This window comes from Vigna angularis, chromosome 4 (genome assembly GCF_016808095.1).
Source record: "Vigna angularis cultivar LongXiaoDou No.4 chromosome 4, ASM1680809v1, whole genome shotgun sequence".
Taxonomy (NCBI): Eukaryota; Viridiplantae; Streptophyta; class Magnoliopsida; order Fabales; family Fabaceae; genus Vigna; species Vigna angularis.
The window spans coordinates 42,609,001-42,634,555 of NC_068973.1; the positions used below are offsets into that span (position 1 = coordinate 42,609,001).

At 33.2% G+C, this 25,555-nt stretch overlaps 2 protein-coding genes across 5 annotated transcripts; both read right to left on the reverse strand.

The window, feature by feature from the left end:
* Window positions 1-953: 953 nt before the first annotated feature.
* On the reverse strand, window positions 954-8,971 carry LOC108331760 (monosaccharide-sensing protein 2). 2 transcript variants are annotated; one of them, XM_052876270.1, is made up of 6 exons: window positions 8,758-8,971; window positions 8,482-8,589; window positions 7,774-8,340; window positions 6,338-7,272; window positions 2,313-2,500; window positions 954-1,587 (listed from the first exon to the last, which is right to left on the reverse strand). In XM_052876270.1, exons 2-6 carry the CDS (start codon window positions 8,558-8,560, stop codon window positions 1,137-1,139), a joined length of 2,220 nt encoding a protein of 739 aa, XP_052732230.1. In that variant the 5' UTR covers window positions 8,561-8,589; window positions 8,758-8,971; the 3' UTR covers window positions 954-1,136. The 2 variants fall into 2 exon arrangements, with proteins under 2 accessions (XP_052732230.1, XP_017422162.1); XM_017566673.2 differs by having other exon boundaries at window positions 8,659-8,971.
* Window positions 8,972-12,475: 3,504 nt separating this feature from the next.
* LOC108331692 (histone deacetylase 19) lies at window positions 12,476-25,416 on the reverse strand. Of its 3 annotated transcripts, none has more exons than XM_017566565.2 (8): window positions 25,184-25,416; window positions 24,281-24,863; window positions 22,567-23,007; window positions 21,933-22,163; window positions 18,157-18,224; window positions 18,018-18,075; window positions 12,865-12,939; window positions 12,476-12,744 (listed from the first exon to the last, which is right to left on the reverse strand). In XM_017566565.2, exons 2-8 carry the CDS (start codon window positions 24,806-24,808, stop codon window positions 12,664-12,666), a joined length of 1,482 nt encoding a protein of 493 aa, XP_017422054.1. In that variant the 5' UTR covers window positions 24,809-24,863; window positions 25,184-25,416; the 3' UTR covers window positions 12,476-12,663. The 3 variants fall into 3 exon arrangements, with proteins under 3 accessions (XP_017422054.1, XP_017422055.1, XP_052732264.1); XM_017566566.2 differs by having other exon boundaries at window positions 12,865-12,933; window positions 25,184-25,415; XM_052876304.1 differs by lacking the exon at window positions 25,184-25,416 and adding an exon at window positions 25,110-25,181.
* Between the last annotated feature and the right edge of the window lie 139 nt (window positions 25,417-25,555).

Below are 25,555 nucleotides of genomic sequence, written 5' to 3' on the forward strand. Positions count from 1 at the left end.
AATTTAACAATTTTTTAATTATGGAATTTTATTATTTTATAATTTTTGAATTTTGTACTTTTATAACTTTATAATTTTATAATTTATAACTGTATATAACTTTATAATATTATAATATTACAATTTTATAATTTTATCTGTCTCTTTTTATAACTTTTGACTGTTTTGTAATTTTTTAAATTTTGTAGTTTTTAAAATTTTAACTTTTTTTATTTTGTAATTTTATTTATATTTGAATTTTATAAAGATTTATATTAACGTTTTGTATTATATTTTAATATTAATTTTTATTTAAATTAAAATTTTAAAAATTAATAATTAAATATATTTTCAGTTCTTGAATTTAAATTTAAATTTAAAATAAATTTAAGATTAAAATTAATTTTTATCAATTGTTACTCCAAAGTTTGGTATAGTTTGAAAACACGGCCGAATTTTAATTTTATATCATCTAAAAGTATTTAACCCAAAAGTAAATTTTAAATAATTTCATCTAAAATTTTGAAAAAGTCTACAAAATATCCTTGAATATCAATAAATATAAAATATATTTCACAGATATTTTTCACATAAAAACCAAATAGCTAATAGAATAAATTTCCTTACCCTTACCCATCCCAAAGAAATTGTTACAACTATAATCATCCATAACATGTGAAAACAAATTGTTTCATAATTTTGTGAAATTAATATAAATTTCTGTCAATTACAAATAATTTATAAACAAGTTTAAGTTACTTCAATAAAAGAACATTTACCAATTAATTTACATTTGTGACGTTACAATTGTTGAATCCCTTACAATTGTTGAATCCATCCAAAAATATTCCGGTCATTATACACCAGCCATCTTTGTCATAATTAGAGAAATCAAATATTAGAGAAATCAAGTGATCATTAAATAATTTCGACTACGGATAGTAGGACAACTATGAAGTACAAACTTCCATAAATGAACCGGAAACGAATGCTTTTCTTTTTTTTTACAGAAACAAAGTTTCTTGTTTCTCAATCTCAACCCACGGAAAAGAGAAAATAATAGAAAACAAAAACTTTTAAACAGGGAAAATTTTCAAACAAAGCCGTAGATTAAAATAATTAGCGGGTACGTCAAAACTTTCAATTTATCTTTAGCCTTAGGTCAGTTGTACTTTGGCATCCTCAACTTGTTTTGCTCCTACAGAGAAGAACTCAATGATGACTTCCAGTGGCATGCCCTTGGTTTCTGGAACTTTCAAAAAGACAAATACCCATGCTATGAAGCACACGAAAGCATAAATACCAAATACACCAGAAAGGCCTACGGAATTGAGCATAACTGGGAGTGTGTAGGTGACAATGATATCACAGATCCAAAAGGTAAGAGCACAAATGGCAATGCAGAGACCACGAACTCGAGTGGGGAAGATCTCTGCACAAAGTATATTAGGAATTGGCCCAAATCCCATGACAAAGAAACAGAAATATACAATAACACTAATGGTTGAGATTGATGCATTTGCAGTGCTGCCCAAATCCACAAAACTCCCCAGGACTAATATGATAAGAGATGCTATTAGGACGGGAATTGTACTAAGCAGTAAAGTCCTGCAGAAAGGAAAAAGCAGAGGGTATCACCAAGATGCATTGCAACTGAAAGAATACAAACAAGTACTGGGAAAGATATAAGTAATTACATTGCCAGGGTTCTAAATGCACAAAGGGCAGATATTCAAGTAGATAATAAGTCCTTACAGCTTACAAAGCAGTTACCTATGTCTGTATACACCTCTGAAATTATGAAGAAAACAACAAACTTTTTTTTTTATCTCTGATGGTCTGTTAAAATCCCCAAATTATCCTTGGCAACTGCAATAATTACTAAATTTAAAGTACCCAACACCAGCGTAACTTCAGCAATGAAACATTTATTGATGGAGATAGCAATAACAGTATTTCATCAAACAACTTCTAGAGAAAAGTCTAAGTAAAATAACTAAAAGATGTTTCTTATAGGAACATGGAAATAGAATAAGTGAAAATTGCACCTTATACAGGATGAAAAACAAAAAAATAAAAGAGCTATTGGGACCCGCAAAAATCTCATGAACATATTCAAGCTAGATACAACAAAGAGTGAAGAAGTCAAAGCCACCTATTATAGACATCTACTCTACACTGAATGATTTTAGAAAAACCCATGAAGGGGGACATGCAATAGAAACAATATTTTCATATGAAAAACATCCGAACAACGACATCCACCCCTTCAAGCCTATTTCATATTATTTGATAAAGAAACCAACAGAAAATGATAATGGCAAGATGAATACCTTCTGCCAGATATATCCATGAGTCTCATGGCAACGGCTATACAAGGAAGCATCAACAAGGTTGTCACTGCACTAATAAGAAAGGATGAAGAAGTAGAACCAAGGCCTAGGTTTGAAAGAAGATAACCAACACCTGCCTGCTCGAGAATTTGAGGTGTATAGTAGAGAACCCCATTTATACCAGAGAACTGCATTAAAAGAGGATTTAAAAAAGTCAAGCATAATTTTTCACCAGTAGCAGAGCCAAGCCTAATTGGTTGACATTAAGATGTTAAAGATCAGTTAACGAATGCTAGTTTATAAAGTAAATTACACAATTGAGAGTGAATTTGTTGTTCCCATACTGAAAATATGTTTATCAATAATTATAATTTTGTAATTTTCCCTGTTATCAAAACAGAACACCACAAGCATATGTAGGGTATCAGACAACTTCCAAACCAAAACACACATATTTTAGGAAAAGTTTTAGCTTGATTTAACAGATTACCTTAGCTTTGGAGTCAATAGAGTTTTTTCTCCACTTAGGTAAAATCAGTAACATTTCAACCCATAAAGTAAAAGTTATTCAAGGACATTGAAGCAAATGATTCTTGTAAAGTTTTTAGAAAGTAAAATTCTACTGGATTACATAGAATAATAAGAAGTTTTTTGCATAATGTAGAAAGAACTTCAATCCCTTTGGAATTTTCTTTTCTAGGCCATTGAAGATAGGAATTCAATCAAGATTTCAATAATAATCTAGCATGGCCAAATAAGTTTCGACACAATTTCCTCCAAGTTGGATATAATATCATTATACCATTAACTCATATATGATGTATTTTTTTTTTACATTACTAAAACATACTCTTTTTAGCCTCAAATTCCGAAAATGTATGTTATGAACTAAAAATAATGTGAATAATCTAGTTGTAGTGAACAAAAAAAGTGTCCAATTTCATTTATCAAATAAATTTGTTTGTTTGTTTTTCTATCAAAACAGAACTGAAAAAGTATTTTTCAGATCCAGAAAAATTTTGCTCAAATCATTTTGATACTATTTCCTAACTTTACGTTTGAAAAAGACTGATTTTATATTTAACACCTACTAAAACAATTTCATCCACAGAAATCAAATAACATCTCAAATTTAAACTTTTCTTTTAAATAAGGCACTGTTCTATAAATCAATAGTTGCAAAAGTAATTATGCTTAAAAAAAATTAAAGATCTCTGTCATTGCAAAAGCCCAATCAAACTCTTTAGCTGACAAGCGGATAAACTGTATGGACACTGTTGAAAATGGAAAAGATAATTGCATGAGTCAAAGTATGTTCCTTATTTTTAGGATTTAGTTAATTTTTAATTATGGGTTGAAGTAGTGGATTAAAATTAGGATAAAATGTGAGTGGGTAGTTACTTTTTCAGGTTTTAAATATTGTAACGTTTCCCATTATTTTACAATCAATAATACAGAAGCATTTAGCTTCAAGCTGCTACTGCTTTGATTCTGAAAACCAACAATTGGTATCTAGAGCTTTTTTCTCACGGGACCTTAGAATGGATTATGAAACAAGCTTTTCCCAAGCAACTCTTCCAAATTTCAATGGGGAAAACTATGATCTTTGGGCTGTTAAAATGGATGCTTACCTAGAAGCTTTAGATCTTTGGGAAGCCATAGAAGAAGATTATGAAATCCTTCCGCTGCCTGACAATCCCATTGTGGCCCAGATAAAAAAATCATAAGGAGAAGAAAACCCGAAAAGCAAAAGCAAAGTCATGTCTTTATGCTGGCATCTCTGCAACCATCTTTACTAGGATCATGACTCTCAAATCAGCAAAAGCAATTTGGGATTATCTGAAGAGAGAATATATTGTAGATGAAAAAATTCGAAGGATGCAAGTGCTTAACTTGATGAGAGAATTTGAACTTCAAAGAATGAAAGAGTCTGACACAATCAAGGAGTATTCAGACAAAATGTTGGGTATTGCCAACAAGATAAAATTATTCGGAAGTAATTTTGCAGATTCCAGAATTGTTGAGAAAATTTTGGTAACCATACCAGAAAGGTATGAAGCATCTATTGCTTCTTTGGAAAATACAAAGGATATTTCTAAAATCACTCTTGTTGAAGTGATACATGCCTTCCAGGCCCAAGAGCAACGAAGATTGATGAGGGAAGATTATACTATTGAAGGTGCTCTTCTAGCCGAGAGCCAACAAGCAAAAAACTACAAGAAAAATCATCCAGCCAGCAATCAAAGCAGTGCAAATAATTGCAACAAAGGAAAGGATGAAAAGAACCTCCTTGTCAACACTATGGCCAAATGGGTCACCCTCCATTCAGATGTTGGAGGAGACCAGATGCTAAATGCATAAAGTGCAATCAATTGGGACATGAAGCAGTCATATGCATGAGCAAAAATCAACCGCAAGAGGAAGAAGCTAAAGTTGTTGAATAGGAGGAGGAGGAAGATCAATTATTTGTGGCCACCTGTTTTGCAAGCAGTGAAGAAAATGAAAGTTGGCTCATTCATAGTGGTTGTACTAACCACATGACCTTTGACAAGACACTCTTTAGAGATATGAGGCCAACTGAAATCACCAAAGTCAGAATAGGCAATGGTGATTATATCTCAGTCAAAGGAAAGGGGACAATTGCAATTACAAGCTGTGCAGGCACAAAATTTATTCCAGACGTTCTTTTCGTTCCTGAAATTGACCAAAATTTGTTAAGTGTTGGTCAACTGATTGAAGGAGGATTTAGAGTTATTTTTGAAGACAAAAATTGCTTGCTTAAAGATGCAGCTGGTCAAGATATGTTCAAGGTGAAAATGAAAGGGAAAAGCTTTGCTCTAAAACCATTGGAGGAGGAGCAAACTGTTTTCTCACTCAAGGAAAATGTGACAGAAATCTGGCACAAGAAGCTAAGACATCCTCATCATATGTTGGGTGCAAAGAGTTTCTCTTATTTTGCAACAATGGCTGCAACATTGGTTTTGATCCTTCTCAATGTGACTGTGGTTTGCCATGGAGGCAAATTAATTTCTTTCATCAGGAAGGTTGATAGGGATGAGGATATGCACAGTGATGTCTTTGCTGCCCCTTCTAGCTATAATGTTCCTCAACAGGTTCATATAATAATAGGTGACTGTGTGGGAAGGGCCATGATCGTATCATGGGTGACCATGGACAAATAAGGAAACAATTTAGTACGTTATTGGAACGAGACGAACTTCTTAACTATGAAGACGAATAAGAGAAGGAGCCTAAAGGTGCTAATAAAGTCAACACTGAAGTTGTGAAGAAGGGTTATATTGGAATTCAGAGTTCAAGATTCAGAAACTTTTTACTAAAGCCACATTGACCTTTCATAGATTTTACAGTTCCTAAAGCAAAGAGGAGTGTTAAGAAAATGCTTTAGGAATATTTTATTTTTAATTTTAATTGAGTCAAAGTTTGTTCCTTATTTTTAGGATTTAGTTAATTTTTAATTATGGGTTGAAGTAGTGGATTAAAATTAGGATAAAAATGTTAGTAGGTAGTTTCTTTTTCAGGTTTTAAATATTGTAACGTTTCTCATTATTTTTCAATCAATAATACAAAAGCATTTAGCTTCAAGCTGCTACTGTTTTGATTCTAAAAACCAACACAAATGACTAACAACTATTTATACTAATAATCTAGGTAAAGTACAAAGTAGCACGACTAGTACAAGACTATTAACCTCAGAAAACTCCTAAAACCTTAACAGTCCTTATATCCTAACAAACACAATCTAGAGAGCATCTTACAAAATATATTCTTAAGCTGTGTGAAAAATTGCACAGGTGGAACAGAGTTATAGGTTGGCAATTAACCTGTCCTTGCATGTTCAGCATTTTTTAAGAAGGTAAACAAGATGAAAAAAAGCCAACAGTAACCACCACTTGGATAGAACACAATGAATGTTTCATCAAAAGGCAACGAAAATAAAGTACTAAAGTGAAACATTACAATAGATGGTTACAGTCAAAAAGCTGATATTGAAAATATGCCATTACCTGCTGAAGAATTTGAAGTCCCACCCCCACAAACAAGGCATGCTTCACTCCAGGTTCAGAAAGGTCACTCCAGTTTGGCCCTGTTGCAGTTGTTTCAGATGGATGAATCATGGCTGGTCCAACTGGTTGCTGACGCATAACGTCCTTGTTATAAAGGGCTGGCTGACTCACTAAAGCAGCAGCCTGTACAGTCTCGTCATTCGGTAAATCACCACCAGGGAGAGAAACCACAGAACCACGTAATCCAGGACCACCTTCTTGGTGTAAATATATTCTCTTGAAACCACCCTCCTTGTTTCCATTTGGGTCCTCTCTTTCAGTCCATTTCCATGCTAGCTGCCAACCACTTCCAATCCTGGTACTACCAGTGGGTTCTCCTGCATTTCCATGCAAAAGACTACCTTGCCTCGTGCTTGAAAGGTTGCTATGAGCAGTTGGAGGTATGTCCTTATCCAGACTCGTTGTTTGACGTGAGATCAATGGACTCTGCAAATTGTCATCAGAATCACCGACAGCAGCATCAGAGACATAATCATCACCCTCTCTAGCAAGGCTTTCTTCATCCCAATCTTCATTCCTAGGTTGATTTCCCCCAACACTAAACATACTCCCAAAGTGTGGAAAAAGAGTGCTTCGCATGCTTCCTGTTTCCGTGTGCTTCTCATGAACACTACCAAAGAGGGTCACTAGAGGGTCCACTAGACCACTTTGATTTGCCACGCTTCCCTTCCGAGATCCAAGGCCGATTGAACTTTGTCCAGGTGCAGGTCTAGCAACCCAGGACTGACCTTGTTCCGGTCCATACAACTTAATCTGATCTTTTTCTCTGTATGGGTCCTCTTCATCACCAAGTTCATTGACTGGCGCAATTATATACTCTTCTATGGCTGTATCACCTCCAACTCCAAGCCCCTCAACCAGTAAAGCCATTTCACCTGTCCATGTCCGATGACAATAATTAACGTAAAAATTATTAGACATACCTCTAATAGGAATTCACTTTCAAACACCATCATATTCATTGACATGATATAGTGATGGGGTGAATTTATGTTGTATGTTTGTGAAAAAATGTTTTATACTAATAGAGCATAAATTGAACTCGTACACACATTGAATGTCTATACAAACCCCCGCCCCCCAACTCGCCTATTTTATGAATGCACTAAATATTTATAATCATATTTACATGAAAAATAATCACTGACATAACTAACCATCGTTCATTGTCCTGTTACCATCACAAATGAACAGTGAAAAGATTATGGCAACTGGAACAGATCAGGCTCATAGAATATACATATCTAATCACACAAAAGTGAACAGCTGAATGTCCAGCACACAACCAGCTAAGATCTGATTTGAACATCAAAGAAGTAGAACATGAAAAATTAAGCAAAAGCAAGTTTGTCATGAAAACTAAAAAAGAAACTAACCTGAAACATCTTCCCTTCCACGAAGGCGCTGCAAAACCTTCTTGGCCTCAAGCATTCGGCCTTTACTAACAAGCCATCTCGGAGATTCAGGCAAGAAGAACAGTGTGAGTGCGAAGTAAACAAGAGAAGGGATTGAAAGAACTCCCAACATGAGTCTCCAGCTTGGCGCCTTGGTCAGTGACATCCCAAACACCATACAATAGGATAAAAACATTCCCGCTGAACCAGTAAACTGTGGAAGTGTATTGAGTAATCCCCTAATCTCAGGAGGAGCTGTCTCAGATATGTAAAGAGGTACCAAGGTAACTGCCAAACCAATTCCCAAACCATCTAAAAGCCTTGCAAAGAGGAGGATATAAACATTTGGAGACCATAACATCACAAGAGAACTAACAAAATAAAGGAGAGAGGAAATAATCAACATAGGACGGCGGCCTAACAAGTCTGAAAGGGCTCCGGAGCATGTAGTAACCACGGTGGCACCAATAAGTGACATGGCCACAATTAGACCTTCAACCGTGGGTTGACTTTCTAATAGAAATTCCCTTTTTATATACAAGATAGATCCTGCATACGAACACAAATAAACCCAGTTGAATAATCATATGATGGGTAGATCAGCCAATTTTAATTCATCACAAAGGAAAAAGAACAAAATCAATAAACGAAAAATTTAAAGAAAAAAGTTGAAAAATAACAGAAACAGACCAGCAATTGTCGCATTATCCCATCCTTGCAGTAAGTTACCGATGGCAGCAGCAACAGCAACAAGAACAGCCCCACTCATAGTTTCAATTCGTTTCGTAATCAATCAGCCTGAAAAGGCAAATAAGGAAGCCGGTGAATGACAGATCCAGAACGCAAACCCAATTTTACATTTCATACCTATATAAGCTTGGGTTGAAGGGTGGGCGTTTGGAGTATCTGAGATGCAGAAAAGAACATGGGTCACTCACTCACTGCAACATGAATCGGATTTCTTACCTTTATTTTTTGTTTTTTGTTCTTAAAACATACAAAACCAATACTAGAGTGCTGTACTAGGAAAAAGGAAAGGGGCGTGTAGAAAACAGCACAAGTAGCGATCCTATTCGTGAGTCCCCTGTTTTTTTTGCAACAGAGGCTCGGCAGCGGACACCTGGCCTTCTACCTCTCTCACTACTCTCCACGTCATGGCCCTCCCCGATCGGAATCAGTTATGCTTCAAACAATCATCATCATTTAGAAAATACAGTTTACACTTCAACGTCCTTTTCATAAAAATAATAAACGAAATTATCATTTTTTTTTCTCTCATAGGGCGTAACAATAATTATAACCTACAGGCCTGCACACCATATACATATCAATGCCTAAATAATAATATAAAATGATAGGAGGGGAAACCAAGCACAAAATTTTAGAATTCAATCATAATTTTTTACATCATCGATTAATTATGGCACAAAATAACAACAATATCAATTTAAGGGGAGATCGATATTAACGTGATTTGCAGAGGATGATACTTTTTTAATCTTAAAGAAGACGATATTTATTGTAATAAACTATTTTGATTAGTGAAATATTTTAAACTGTATCTTTAACAGAAAATTAGATGCATACCAAAAGTTAAGATTGAACCAATATAATTTTTTTTTAATGCTTGATTGTTAATGGTTTTATTTTAGATTGTGTTACACATGAAAAGAGACTAGGTGTTTATATGTATGATCTAATTTTATATGATTTTATATGATTTTTCATATTTTTTATTTTTTTTAATTTTTAAATAAAATCCTCCTATCATAGTATTGATGTCTAGTAAAAACTTATTTGGACTAGACTTATACAAGTTTCCTATTTACAGGATATTTATGTAACACTTGTTGTCTTTTACGATCAAAGTGTCATTCCTTTTATAATCGTTGAAATAATAGCATTTGAAGAATTTGAATTTGACAAGCTTTTATCAGTATCTCTTAATTGGTCTTTATAAGAAATAAGGAATGATAATAAGAGAGCTTGATTTATAATCCTTTGATTTTCGTTTTCTTTTTCAAACATTAAGAATTTACATATTAAAAGAAACTTATGCAGTATATTCTAAAACATCTTCTAAAACATCTTGTTAGTATATAATATATGTTAATATTAATCAAGATAAATTTAATTATTAATAAAATATAATATTTCCATATATATATATATATATAAAGTGACATAAAAATATTTTGACTATTGGATTAATCATTTCAACGTAACATCACTTTTAAATAATATTAAAACTGAGTTAATATTAAATCAGCAATAACAAATTAAAGACAAGTAAAATAAATAAATAGGATTAAAAGGATATTTTTAAGTAAAGATAAAGGGGTTTAATGATTATTTAATTAAAAAGATATTATATATTATTAGATATTGTGAGATATTTTTAAATATTGTTAAATAATAATTAATTATTTTAAAAGTTATTATTAGAGACATGATTTATTAATTTAAGATATTTATTTTATTTAAAGGACTTTTTAAGAAATAAATATTTGGTGAATAATTATTAAGGTATTAAATATATTTTCTCAAATATATAAAAAAATGGTTAAGTAATATATGATATTTTGTAGTTCTGTCAAGATGAGTTGTAACATGCGAGATAATCCGGCTCACAACGGGTTTGAACCGGGTTGGGTTTGAAAAAAATATAATTTTTTTATGCAGCTTAGTTTTTAAGCCAGCTCACTTAGAACCTAGCTCATCCGGATTGAACCCGTGGCGAGTTTGGCTCACCAATCCATCTAATTTAATTTAATTATTTATTATTTTTTGTTTCAATATTATTACTTGACATTTTTTTATTATATTGTAGATGAGATAAAAGAAAAGATGTTTCAAGAGAAAAAATATTATAGATTTATCTATTTAAGACTCTAATATTATAGATGGACAAGTAATACAAAAATTATCAATATATTAAAAACTTATTTGTTCGTCTTTTGTTATTGTTTTTGGATTACGCTTAGATTGTATGATTTTTTTTTGTTTTGAATTGTCTTTGGAGTTAGAGTGAAATTTATTTAGATTTGAATTAAAAAAATATATAATTTTTTTTCTTTTAAAAAAACTTATAATTAAGTGAGTCAATGAGCCAACCCGTTTAACCCACCAACTCGTGGTGGGTTAGGTCGGGTTTAAAGTTTTTTAACTCGCTAATAAGTGAGCCGGTTGGGTTGGTTCACTAAGTGACCAACCCGTGATGGGTTGGGCTGGTCGGATCGAGCTGGATTACCCATTTTGACAACTCTAATATTTTGTGGTTATTAGAAATATCTTCTAAAAGTTCTTTAGAGTATTTAGAATTTGAAGAATAAGAGTCAAAACCTATAAATATAAAATTCAAATATACGAAGAAACTTTGAAAATTTAACTACTTGAACCAAGTGAGAGAAGTTAATATTTCATGTGATTGTATAACGAGTATCAATATTCATTGTTATTATGTTTTGTGTCGATATTAGACAAGTATAAGTATGTCTCTATAAGTATTCTAGACGTTTGAGCATGTCTCCATAACTGGTACGGTTTGGACAAATCCTATAACTGCTACGGTTTGGAAAAGTCCACAGACTGTCACAAGTTGGGTATGTTCTTATAATTATTACGATTTGAGCAGGTCTCTATGATTATTACGGGTTGGGCAAGTCCTAATGACCGTTGACATTTACGCATTTTTTGCAACACAGAGCGGTTATTACAAAGTAATGCCCTCCATTTTTTATGGTGATATCCTCTCCCTTAATTCTCTCTTCAGTAGTTAAAATCTTCTTTGAATTTAGTCCATTTTTTCAAGATTATTCAAATCTATTTCAAATGTTCGTGGATAGGTATAATGATTCCCGCAACAAATTCCTCCAACTTTCAAACTCTGTTGGTTTTGGAGTTCTATAAATTTGATATTCTTCTCTACTTTGGTTACTGAGACTACTCTTCACTTCATAATACATCACCATCGTATTTTTTTAAAGGGTTCAGAAATCATAAGCTAAGCAACAAGGTTAGTCTTTCTACTTTCACATTTCATAATCTGAATGTTTTCATATGTGTTTGTTTTACATATTTAGATTATTGAAGCGTGTAGTTTCTCAAGGTCTCCATTACTACTAAATGATGTGTAATCTTTATTAAATTAGTTTATCCTTTTATTTGTGGTTATTGTTTTCATCTGTTTGTGTATGTTGCACAAGAACAAATGATTCGTAGGTCTGGACATGTGATTTTAATGTTGAAGTACACATTCAAATATATCATTGTTCAAATTTTCAAAAAATCAATTCTTCCTGATTGTTGCCCACTAAAACATAATTTTGTAAATAATTTATTTTTAATTTGAGATTATTACGATACAACTCATGAATTATTTTTCTCAAAAATAAAATTTAAGATATTATTCTTATTATAAATTTATGAAAACCTTCAGGAAGATATAAAATTGATGATTCAAACATGTAAATTTTAGTTTTAAAAGTGTCTACTGGCCTTTTTAAAAGCGAGAGTAAGCAAGAGTTTTCTCTGGGATCTCTTCTCATACAAGAATCCGAGAAATTTATACTGATAAACAAAGATCAGTATAAGAAAAATAAATCAAGCTCAATAATAGCACATAATTACCTAATTACCATTCTGTTACAATATGTAATGTAACAGTAAAAGAACCAGTTGGATGTGATAAAATCAAATTAAATTTGCCCTTTACATTAGGAAAATGGGACTGCGTGTTTACAATGACGACAATAATGAAACCAACCAACAGCCACATCTCAATTAATTCGGAAATGCGACAGCATGAATGGAAATTAATTTCACTGTTCACCAATCAGTTAAAACCTATGTTCCTCAGCACCTCAGGCCCGTCTATTTGGTCAAATCATTCACAGTATTCTGTTCAACTTTCACATTATCTTCATCAGCTTTCTGAGAAGAAATATCTAGAGCCTGCAAGAACCAAACTCAGTCAGACAAGTTTGTAAATGACACTTCCAATAAAATGCACTGATACTAATCTGCATACACGCTTAGTGTTCATGCATTTGTGCTTTATGATGTGAAATTCACCTTCATGCAAGTTTCAGCAACTGCAGTATCAGAGACTCTCAAATGTTCCCCACTTCTTCTCTGGTCATCCTGAAACTAAACAGGTATCAAACATTGTACCAAGTTGCATACGAATTTATGTACGAACTTACATAATTGTTTTCAACAGAAGCAGTCCGAGGAATGTACAAGAAAAAGCAATTAGTTGAAGAGTTACGCAATAGACAATACATGCCGATGAGTTACATAATTAAAAAAAGAAAGAATATAAAACTGTCTCCAGAATTTAAATGTCAGCAGTTTGCCAATTATTAACAAATGAACTGTTGGTGTCAGCAGATAGTTGAGATACATGATCATTATTTGATAGGAAGTCAGTGCACATCGTGATTTCACACAATTTTATCAGTGTATTTCAACTGTTAAGGATGCTTGACAGTCAAAATAAACAAATTAACATTTTAAGTTGTATGAACATCGGCCATATACATTACTAAGTACAGACATTAACATTTTCGGGTTCCTATCAATGAACTATGTAGTCATACCATTCAGTGGAACAACATTTGTTTTTTTATTTTGAATACATGCACTAGATATTTTATTTTTAATACAAACATATATTCAATCTTCTGGCACTGATGCCACAGCTCCACATGAATCTCTATAATTAATGAATAATCTACGGACAAGCCTCCTGTTAAAAATGACACAGCTCCATCATTTCCCACTACTTAATGCCGTCACCACCATCCATTGAGTCTCTAACTTCTCAATCCTATAGTCAAGTAATGCCACACCATTTTGCTGAAGTGTGCAAGGGCAAGTGGACTGATGTAGCATGTCATGAGAACTAAGTAGAAAAGTTAAAAGAAAATTATTCTTTTCCCTTATCAGTCAAAATTTTGATAACTTCATCAAACAGATTTTTTATTTCACTAAAGACTACTACAGATAACAACATTGCTGATCTACTTTGTTAAACACACCCTCAGGTTAGCTGGTCCTTCCCCAGTTTGTTTAAGGGGTTCAAACCAGATCGGAGAACACTACTTTTTCATGGGCATTTTTGGAGCCTACCATTTGTTTCTCCCTCATTGCATTTTTTTTGCATCTTCTGATGGAAAAACTTGCAGAAGACTTTTCCTCTAACCATTCTCCGTTGTTTTGAGGGAAGTCAAATTGGACCCCTTGAGAATCTCCTTGACTCTCTAATGTAAGATTTCTCAATCTTATAATCAAGCAATGCCGTACCATTTTGCTAAGTGTACAAGAGCAAGTGGACTGATGTAGCATGCAATGAGAACTAAAAGTAGAAAAGGTAAAAGAAAATTATTCTTTTGCATTACCACTCCTCAAAACTTTGATAACTTTTCCAAACAATCTTTCATTAAATAAAATCCAGTACAACAAAAAAATTAATCAATAAACATAACAAAATATGAAATCCAAAAAATTGTGACTCAACTAGGACCTCAAATGTTAGAATGAATTATAGAAAAGACCGAGTTACATTTTGTTTTAGATTTCTTTAGAAAGAAAGATCTAACATGTTTCTCTAGTTGACATGACTACTCTAGGACTTGAAGCTTGATAAGGTTAGGAACTATTTTCTTTAATTTGGATAGGTGTGGATGATGCAAGCAATCATACAAAAGTTTTGGAGATGGGAAAGCAAAACAAAATAAAATATCTGATCTGAGGTAGTTGAATCCTCGAGATTGATGTCCATCAACAATCAATTGATTCGTACAATGCTAGTCTATAACAAAAGAATTGATGTCCATCAACAATCAATTGATTCGTACAATGCTAGTCTATAACAAAAGAATTGACATCAAAATTTACTAAATAATTTAATCATCTAGTGAACTAACAAAGAGAAACGAGGTTAAAATTTTGACAAGCATGGACTTGACGAACAAAATTTAGGTTCAAGGAAGAAGAGAGGGAGAGTTGATCAACTCCCTCAGAAGCAATTTTGGACCCATTGGCTCATGTAACATGATTGGAAATTTAGAAGAGAGAGAAGAAAACACATAAGTATTACCAAATATACAATCATAAGCACTTGAATAAAAAAATCCATTAACTTTGACTTTCCATGGTTTGAGAAAAGAGAAATTATTGACAAACCAGATTGGGCGGAAGACTATGCTTGGCCATTGAATTTTAACCTAAGATATTCTTGATATCTTTATTAAAATACTTAGGAACAACCTTCTCAGATTTGATGACATTGGTTGTCGTGTTAGGGAAACCACGTAAAGAGAAACACTTTTTTTAGTATGTCTCATCCAGTGTTGTTAAAATCACGAGTATACTCACAAACTTGTAAGATCCTGCAAGTTTGCACCTTCATGCAAGCTGATGGGGAGGCTGGATCAAAAGTTGAGCAGACCAAAGCGATTATGCAAGGATGCTCGCCAGATCGAAGGATTGTGCATCTTGTCGGTCTTTCACATATCAGAACCAAAGGAGAAGACCCACATGGAGCACGAGTTTCACAACGACCATGGTTCACACCACTAACACACTCACCCGCGGTTGCCACCTTTGCAATCCCATGCTATTGCTGTCCTTGTGATCATCGTCATCCTCAAGTTCACACCACTAACACACTCACCACCCTCACTGTCGTTGGCTCTCCCCACCTCATTGTGCCCTTCTATTCTTCTACTCCTTTTTCTGTCCACACCTATGTTGCTTTTACTCTCGCTTTTTGTGGTTTGTTGAGAATTTGAAGAAAAAGGCTTTTGCTCTTCATTTTGTTTAGGGTTTATTTAGATTTTGAAGGAAAATAATGGAATGACCACTTTTTTATGAATTTATAAATTTATTAGTTGTTCTATATATGAACGTTTTATGAGTTATGAGCTTTTTTAATTATATTATTAATTATGAACCTATTTTAAAAATTACGTATAAGTTATTTTTATTATTTATATTATTTTTAATGATATTTCCTTTTATAATATAAATTTTTATTTACTCATAACTCTTACTAGTTGAGTTACGATCCTCGAGTTACAATCCTCAAGTTACTATTTTTTTTCTTCCTTTTTATCCTCCTACGATCCTCGAGGTTAACAACATTGGTGTGATCATATAAATACTTTTTGATATAATAGAAAAACTTTAGATTATTCTTTCATAAGGAAAATTCCCGTGATACGAGAGCAATCATCAATAAAAGGGACAACCATTTTGTTTTAGATATACTAGAACTTAATGTGGGACCAATACATTAGAGTGGATCAAATAAAAAGGATTAACACTTTTTGTATCACCAGGAGAAAAGGTGGCACGACGGCACTTGAATGACTTGACAAACTCTTTTGAGAAAAAAAAGAAGAAAATATGGACTTAAGAATATAAAGCAACATATGTCCAAGACAACAATGAAGAAGCCAAATTTGAGAGGACTCATAAGTAGCACAAAACTGAAGACTCGTGGAAATAATTTCTTTATTGATACTATACACTTGGTTCTTGAGCCTTTTTGAGATATTATAATCCTCAATGTTCCTTAAAAGTTCTAACCACCCTTCCCTAGCAATATCTTGAAAAAACACAATGAAAGGGAAAGAGTGTTATAGAACAATTTAGGTTGAGTGAGTTTGTGAACAAAAACAAGGCTATTGGAAAGTTTTAAGACATGAAGGACGCCAAGAGTGAGAGATGGCACAAGAGAAATATTGCCACGTGTACATATTGAGAGCACTTAAGGCAACCCAAAAATCAGGGTGGGTGCACTTCAGGCAACCAAATACAAATGAGAAAGAGCCACAACTAATGTGGCTAGGATTTAGACATTTAAGCAAAGTCCCCAAGATTGAGAACACTGCTACCAACTTGAAATTACTTGAAGACTTAAGAGAAGAAAGTTGATTCAATTCAAATTGATAGTAAACCAATACTACAGACTATATACAGAGATTTACCACCCTAGAATAATTATTACAAAATCTCTTAACGATCCTATGGTATATTAATTGTCATAATTACTGTTATAATGGTTGGTAATGTCTCATTGTAAATCTACAATATCATTTTATAACTCAACGTGTAAAGTCTTGGTTGAGTTGTGTAAAACCAAGCTTTATAAAGACAAAAGGCAACCAAATTATCTCAAAGCAAGCAACATGACACATGACACATGGCACATGGCACATGGCACATGGCACATGGCACATGGCACATGGCACATGGCACATGGCACGGTACTCTACTTCAATGCCAAGAATATACACCAACAAATGGGCAATCATCTTGAACATAAACCAACCCATAGTAGATTTTCTTGTGTCCCACTGTGGGAGTGAATAACCAATAGGAAAGAATTGGTCATAGTAGTTAGTACCAAGAAGATCTCAAATGAAGTGATGCATTGTTCAAAGGCAGATTTGATAAGTGTCAAATATTGGTATATTTTAATCATATTTTTAACTTGTATTTAGACACTTATCGTTATTTTATGATATATATTTAGTAGTTTTTAGTACAACATAAAATTTTATTAATTATGCTTTTAAGTTTTTTTTTTTTGAAAAAAAAGGAGAAGTTTTTGGTCCAAAAGTAGAACCTAAGATCCTTTGCTTAAATAGACTGGGCAAGTGGTACTTACTCAAGCTCGAGCAAGGGACTATTGATTAAGCAAGCCACGAGGGCACCTATGCACGAGACACATCATAATATGTCTAAATCCTAGCCACATCATAAGACACCTGGCTTGCACTCTCCGCCTCTCAACAATGAGGGCTACATTCACTCTGTTGTTACCGCTTTTGTTGCTTGACCTAAGGGGATACTTTGAGAGTAGGTTTGTAAAGAAAAAACCCAACTCCAAATATTATAAACTTAGGGTTAGACAACCTTGTAAATTATCCTAGGTACTGAGACACATCATAATATTTGTGTGCTCTAAGCTCTTAACCTTAGTTATTCTTTTAGTCTGTGTCAGCGTGAAACCATGAGCAACTAAGTACCCTATTGTTAGAGGTTGATGTTCCTACCCAGCTCATGTCATTTATGGTGTCTGAAAAAATGGCTAATACAAGTAGATTTATATAAAACTTCTGACACTATACAGCATGTTTAACCATTAGAGTCTCAAAACAAATAAAAAATTTATTAATTTATTTAAATTTTCAAAAACCAACAGAGATACATACCAGACCGTTGAGCTGTGGTTCAACTATTTCTTTCTTTACTTTGCTTGGAACAAGCTCACTGATAAATGAGGAAACAAATTGAGCACCTGATCATGTAATGTTTAATCATAAGAAATAAATTGAATAAAAAGTAAAATACCATTCACCATCAACGTCCATGTCAGAATCTGGATCCCATGTCTCATCTCCATCATGATCTTCTTCTGCCTGTAAAATTGTAAGCATGTGTATTAGAAAATGAGCACAAATAGTAGGAAAAAATTAAAATTTAGTTAGGATGAGTTTAGGGTGCCTAAGCTTTATCTAATCAGTCACTAATCCCTAGTCAATAAGGGTGTTAGAGTATACAATTCATTCATATTATTTGGTTGTACAGTAGTTTCCTAGTCTTTGTAGTACCTAATACATGCCTCCTTGCTGAGAACTTTAGGTATGTCTTAGCTAGTATAAATTACAAGGTTTCCTTGGATGCTTTTGTATGAAATAATTTTTTCTCGTTGGATTTTTATTTACATTTCAAGGCCCTTTTCCTTTTATCAGTATATATTTACCAGTTATTTGTTAAGGAAAATATTTACGAAACATTTCACTTATGTATTTGCCATAGGGAGAATCATGTATAGCATGCTCCTGATTTCAGGGGATGCATTGTAGTTTCTCTAACAAAATTGTGCTTAATATTTTTCACGGTTTTATTACAATTAGTGACAACAATAATCATTAATTATGTCTAATAATAATTATGTTTAATAATAATTAAAAATTTTACAATAAAAATATTTACTTTTTGAATTATTATTAAAATACAACATGTCAACATATTTTTAACCACAATAATAATTAATTGTAAATATTTTTTTATACAAATTAATTGTATTATTTATTTTCAATATTGAATAACAGTTTTTTAAATAAATATTTTTAACTCATTCAAAAAACATTTCATATTACTTTTAACACATTAAAGGTAATTTTGTAATCTTTCTTTTCTATTTATTAAAACTTTATTTTATATTAATCAAATTATTCACAAACTTTCACAAACTTTACTCCCAAATTCAGTCACTTTCACCTCCAAATCCCTTAAAAGAAACAAAAACTTTACTCTCAATGGTTTTGATGATAACAAATACGTGTAAAATCACCCAATGGTTTTGATGATAACAAATACTCTAAGTGAGTATATATTCTTTGAATATTTAGGGTGTGCTTATGCAGTTAAAGTGTCTTTGTCAAGTTTGCATTTGTACTGATCAGATGATTCAACATGTACTGATCAGATGACTCAACATTTGAACTAATCAGACCTCTCATCAGTAGATCTTACGAGACGACTATTAGCTTCATCTGGCGAGTTTTGCAGTCAACATCTTAATTGTTTTATTGGTCTAATTATTTATGATTTGCTTAGCTTATGAGTTAAATGAAACTAACAAGTTGCAACAATCAAAATGTTCCTAGATAATTAAATCTAAATCAAAGGATTTCACAAACAAAATCATATATCTTGAAATTGAAAATGCTTTAAGTGTCAACGGTCACTTTTGCTCTATATATAAAAATATTCTATTTGCTCTGATATGAGACTAACATTATTTGATTTGTCTTGATCTTATATATATGTGATATCTAATTATATATGATTATGCTGCTAATGTGATATTCACATAATCTATTGAAAAGTTTCTTTTAGCAGCGAATTTTTTTGAAAGTTGGAGAGAATAACATCAAATCTTTCTATAACAAGTTCTCTCTGATCTCAAGATGGAAGTTATAGATAAAAAGCTTAAAAAAAGAATATCTCGTGATAAAAGAATTTCAAGGAAGATTATTTGAAGATTAAGTTGAAGAGTCCATCAAAACTTTCCTCATGAAGTGTTGAGCGTGAAGATGTTGATACACATTGATGCAAAATCAAATGATTCATTTTGAAAGGCTTCAATGGTCATCATTTCTAACACTACAAAAGGGGATTGACGTTGAAGACACAGATACAATGAAAGGACAAAAACAGTACAACATACTAGAGAAATACAACGATTTCAAAAGAATGAAACAGATACAAAGGACTGAGCTTACAATATCTGCAACAATCATTTAGTCTGTGAAAATAGTGAATCTGTGAAAAACTATTGTAATATTCTTCACTTTGTGAAATTTATCCTTGTGAGCTTTAGTTGTGCTCTCTTATTTTAAGAGTTTCTCTTTACATTATTGAGAGTTCTTAACCTTAGAGGGAAATTAAGAAGGTATAACTAGGAGAGGATTGTGTACGCATGTAATCTGTAGAGGTTTGTGTACGCATGTAATCTGTAGAGGTTTGTGTACTTAGGATAACCTAAAGAAGTTTGTGTGCTTAAGGGAAAACTAGTAATAGCCCATCATTTTGGGTGAACCGGTGTAAAATTCTTTCAGTGATTGATCTGTTTGCTTTAAAGTGTTTTAGTTTATATTGAGCAAAAAGAGTCTGAGCTATTCAACCCCCCCTTCTAGAACCTGTTGCACCAACAAAATTCTATTATGTTATCTATAGCTTGAGATGCTATTTTTATGGCTCCCAATACTTTATAACAACCTATGCTTTAAAGTGTTTTAGTTTATATTATGTTACCTAGAGCTTGAGATGATATTTTTATGGCTCTCAATACTATATTCTCAATGCTTGATCTGTTTGCTTTAAAGTGTGTTAGTTTATACTGTGCGAAAAGAGTTTGAGGCTCTATACAACCCTCTTTCTAGGGCCTGCTACACCAACAAAAGTCAATTATGATATCTAGAGCTTGATATGCTACTTTTATGGCTCTCAATACTATATAACAACCTACGCTAGAAAATATGAAATTCCAACTTCACTGACCAGATCTTTTTTCCCTATTTCTGCAACCTAAAACCAATAGAGGACCAACTCCATCATTTCCATCTCCATTTCATTCACTGTGAAAGAAAAACTCTATTCCCATGCTGGCACTACTAATCATCTATGTGATGTTAGAAAATCTTTCCAACAAGAACTTTCTTGTCTGGAAACAAGATGTCAAATCATTAAAGTACACTATCTCCACTAATTTGTGATTGGTCTTGGATACCTGTGCAATTTCTCTCTCGTTCAGACATGGATGGATTAAGAATTTAACTTAACATGAATAGGAACTTCAAGATCAACTATTAAAATCTAAACCCTGAATTCAACTACTACCTTCTATGTTGCAATTCTGGCTTGCTTCACTCTTAGAGAAATTGTTTGCAAGCACTTGATTCAACTAAGGGATAAGATTTACACACTTCAATTTGCAAACCAGTGCCAGGCCATTTAACTACGAATTGAGCTTAGGACTACGACGAAAGGTGACAGGTCAATCGAGAATTTATTTTGGCTGTTTCATTGAATTTCATTGGTGATCCAATCCAATCTTTGAACAAGACCAATTTATGATTATTTAAGATCTTCTCAATTCTGAATCTCTTGTGAATCTAATTAACAATAAGACTGAGCTAAAATTTGTTTGTCACTATTAGTCACAAACACATGCAGTAGTGGCCAATAGTAGGTGATGGTAGTTGACAACAAAGGGTGGCGACCAACAGCAAATGGTTGTGGTCACCCGCAGCAGAGACAAAGAGTGACTGAAATAGCAGAGTGGGATTGGAACCTACTTTGATACCAACTTAAATCTGAAGTTTCAATGGAGAAAATGTTGAGTTATTCACTAAGCTGAAAATCAAACATACACACACATAACAGTCAAAAAAGGTTTGCACTTGCCCAAGCAGCTACAGCAGAAAAAGAAACAGATAGATGGACCCACAAGACACATAATAATATAAAATACATACATTTATGTAACACAATTAAAAGAAATACTTAAAAAAGAGCCAATTAGGGAAAATGCAGTAAAATAAGTGAGAGAAGTTTACCTCTCCAAGATCAGAATCCGGAGGCCTTTCCTGAAATTGGACACTAGGAGCATGTTGCAGCCTCGAAAGATTCTCAAGTAGCTTTGATTGAATTTCTTCAAGTAAATGACGGGAATTCTTGTTTTCCATGTTACTTGGGGCAACATGTAGGGTATAATCTGGACCAAAATATTCATAATACTCGTGTTGTGGCATTTTGTCATCAACTTCTATTCCAAGAGCAACTCCTGTCTGCCTTAACATATATCATGAATAATTTAATGTATTTGGATGAATTTCTATACAAAAGAATTAATCAAGTAGCATATAACTACTAAATCAAGATAAACAAAGAGGTGAGAAACACAACAACAAGGTGTGTCTTATTGAATACTAAGACAGGATATCTTAATTTATATTTTATAGTTCAAGACAAGCAAAATGAAACAATACTCAACTACTTTGATCCCTCCAACATCATTACTTACTGTTACTGAACAAGTTACTTCAAGTCCAGTATTTTTTAATATTTAAATATGAAAGATGGAGAAAATATTGGAATTTCATGACAATAATGCCACTTTTGGATTATGGCACCCAGCTTAGATACAATAAATAAATGCCATAAATTTTGTTAATTTAAACAACATTCTACCTCATAGCACCAACAGCGAGCAACATTCCGAATGGTGTAGCCACCACCACCTAGTAGCAAGAGGGGCACGTTGAATGATCTCATGTATCTAACACACTCTGCATGTCCCCTAATTGAAAGATTGAAACATCCCAATCGGTCTCCAGATAGAGAATCAGCACCACACTGAAGAACTACTGCACCAGGCCTGAACACTTCCATTACTTTGCCAATTATTGGTTTGAACAAGAAATGATAACTCTCATCATCAATGCCATCATCAAGTGGAACATTAAGAGAATAGTATTTTCCCTTTCCATATCCAATATCGCGTACATCCCCAGTACCAGGAAAATAGTCTCCGAATTTATGGAAAGAAACAGTCATGACTCTATCAGTAGTATAGAATGCTTCCTCCACACCATCTCCATGGTGGATATCAATGTCCACATATAGAACACGCTGCAAAAAATGTGATATAGGCATTTGAAATCAGAAAGAGACACAAGTTTGTGATGAGATATTAGAGTAACTTCAAAATAGTAATATTTTACCATGACAATGAGAAGCTAAACCCATTTTGTTGTTCAATGTAACCAACTGAACTCTCATGTAATTGATATTGATTATATATATATATGGGTGTGTGTGTGTATACATTTCCATTCAATATTAGTATTTTGTTTCTTAACTTAATGTTTACTGTGGTTTGATCATCCATAGATTAATATTTGATTCATTAGGTATTAGAAAATATCTTTTGTGATTTAGAAATCGAACAAAATACCTAATGAAGCTTGTATTTAGGAATAGAGCTTGAGTTATTAGCTATCTTAAACCTTGTTGTAAATGCAAGTTTGTTTGTTATAAGCTCAAGGAATTGAATCTTAATAAAGAAATCTAGGCTCATTCTATTAAGGAATTAGGATTTGAGTAAACTTGTGGATTGACTTTAACATGAAAATGAAGGAAGTTGAGTGATTATATGCATGAAACTGGGGTTCAGTGAAGTCTAAGCCTAACAAAATCCTTCCATATCATTTCTAATATTTTCTACATCCTAAGTGTTTGACAAACTTCCAAAAGTGTTTTGTTTGTGTTGGCAAAGTTTTAATCATCTAACATCAGTACAAACCATGGAAATATTCTTTGTTTAAACTAGTTATTGATTGCAAATTTTGTCGTGTATTGCACAAGTCCTTTGAGAGAATGATAAATATTTATTACTTACTATTGTGCAACCAGTGCACTTGTCAATGAATGATTCGTGCTAACAGAAATCCCAAGATCCAAATGGCAGTTCCTAAAGTCATTTTGTTCTTTCCAGAGTAAACCTTCTATATGGCTCGATTTCTTGGACTTGGATTCAGAAACTTATCCTCCTCCAAGCAGACAAAGTCATGTTTCCCATCAACACCTGATGTTGGGTGTTTACAACCAAAGCTTCTCAACATGAGTAGTAGCTTTTTATTATAGAACGTTTAAAAGGATCATGTTTGACTAAATTTAGTGTTGGAAGAATTCTATAAGGATCCAAAAGAAAAGAATCCTATGTAAAAGCTCCTATAGCCTACAAATTTGACCTATGCCCTTCATTATTCAGTAGTACTAATTCCCTACAAAAATCCTAAAGAATATCTCAAGTATAAAACATTCAGACATGTCCACAAAATCAATATAAGTCTAAAGCATGACAATAAAAGGAAACCAAGAGAAAATTCATGGTTACACAAACCTCATGCTGTTTAAGAAGTTCTAAGATTGCAAGGACTATGTCATTAACATAGCAAAATCCAGAAGCCTCACACTTCTTGGCATGATGCAACCCACCAGCCCAATTGACAGCGATATCACATTGGTCATGATTTAACTTCACTGCACCCCCAACCGACCCCCCTGCATAAGTTTGACAGAAAGAGTAGAGGCCATCAAAAACAGGACAATCTTCACCAACATTAAAGCGTTTGAGTTGCCTAAGATGATCCTGTTGTGTTTCAGGAGTTATGCTTCGAAGGAATGCAACATAATCATCGGCATGAAAACGACAAAGGTCCCGGTCTCTAGCAGGAAATGGCTTATGGACCTGCATGTGCTGAAGCAATCCATAATGAGCAAGAAGAGCATGTGTCATCCGTATACGATGTGGCTTCATAGGGTGACCTTGCCCGTAATAGTAATTCCCAACCTCTGGATCATAGAAATAGCAAACCTTTCTCTTAACCCCATCAGGTGCAGATGGTAAAGAATTGCTGCCGGAATCCATATGTGTTGTTTCCCGTTATTATCTTCTTCTCAATAGTCAACCATCCTAACAAAACCTACATAACAACGATGGGAAATCAAACAATGAAATTAAAATCAAAATTAAGAATTGGATTGGACTACTATAGCCTTGGGTTTATGGTTTCGGAACTCTTATAGCTGACAGACAGTCACCACCATGTGCACAAACTGAATACAAACCCTAATATACTGAGAAAAAAAAAACATATCGCTTAATGTATAGACAAAGAAAATCAGAAGCACGACAGAAAAAAATCAATCAAAATCATAGATTGCCATACTGCTGAAAGCGATAAAATTAATGGACATTTGTAATTAATTTCACAATTCCATTGCAAACACGGAGGTATCCTACGATTTCAGTCTTATCTCTTCTCTAGTGCTGTTTAGCAGAGTCTCCGGGTCGACAAACGTATCGACTACTGGCAACGATTGAAAGCAACTCCGGCTAAAGCAAATGCCTCACAGCCCACGCTGCTCGTCCAATTATACCATAAATTATTCTGGTCTAACAATTGTAAAGTCTTTCCGGATTTGGGTGAAGGAGGAGTTATATTTTTTATTCTGTGAATAAATTAAGTGAAAAGAGAGTCAGTTACATAAGAAATGTTCAGGTCTTGACCATTATAACACTTTCTTTATTAAAGTTTTATACATAAGAAAAGTTCGCTATTATTAATATATGGATATTTAGAAATTAAATATGTTGAAATACTAAACTAAATCC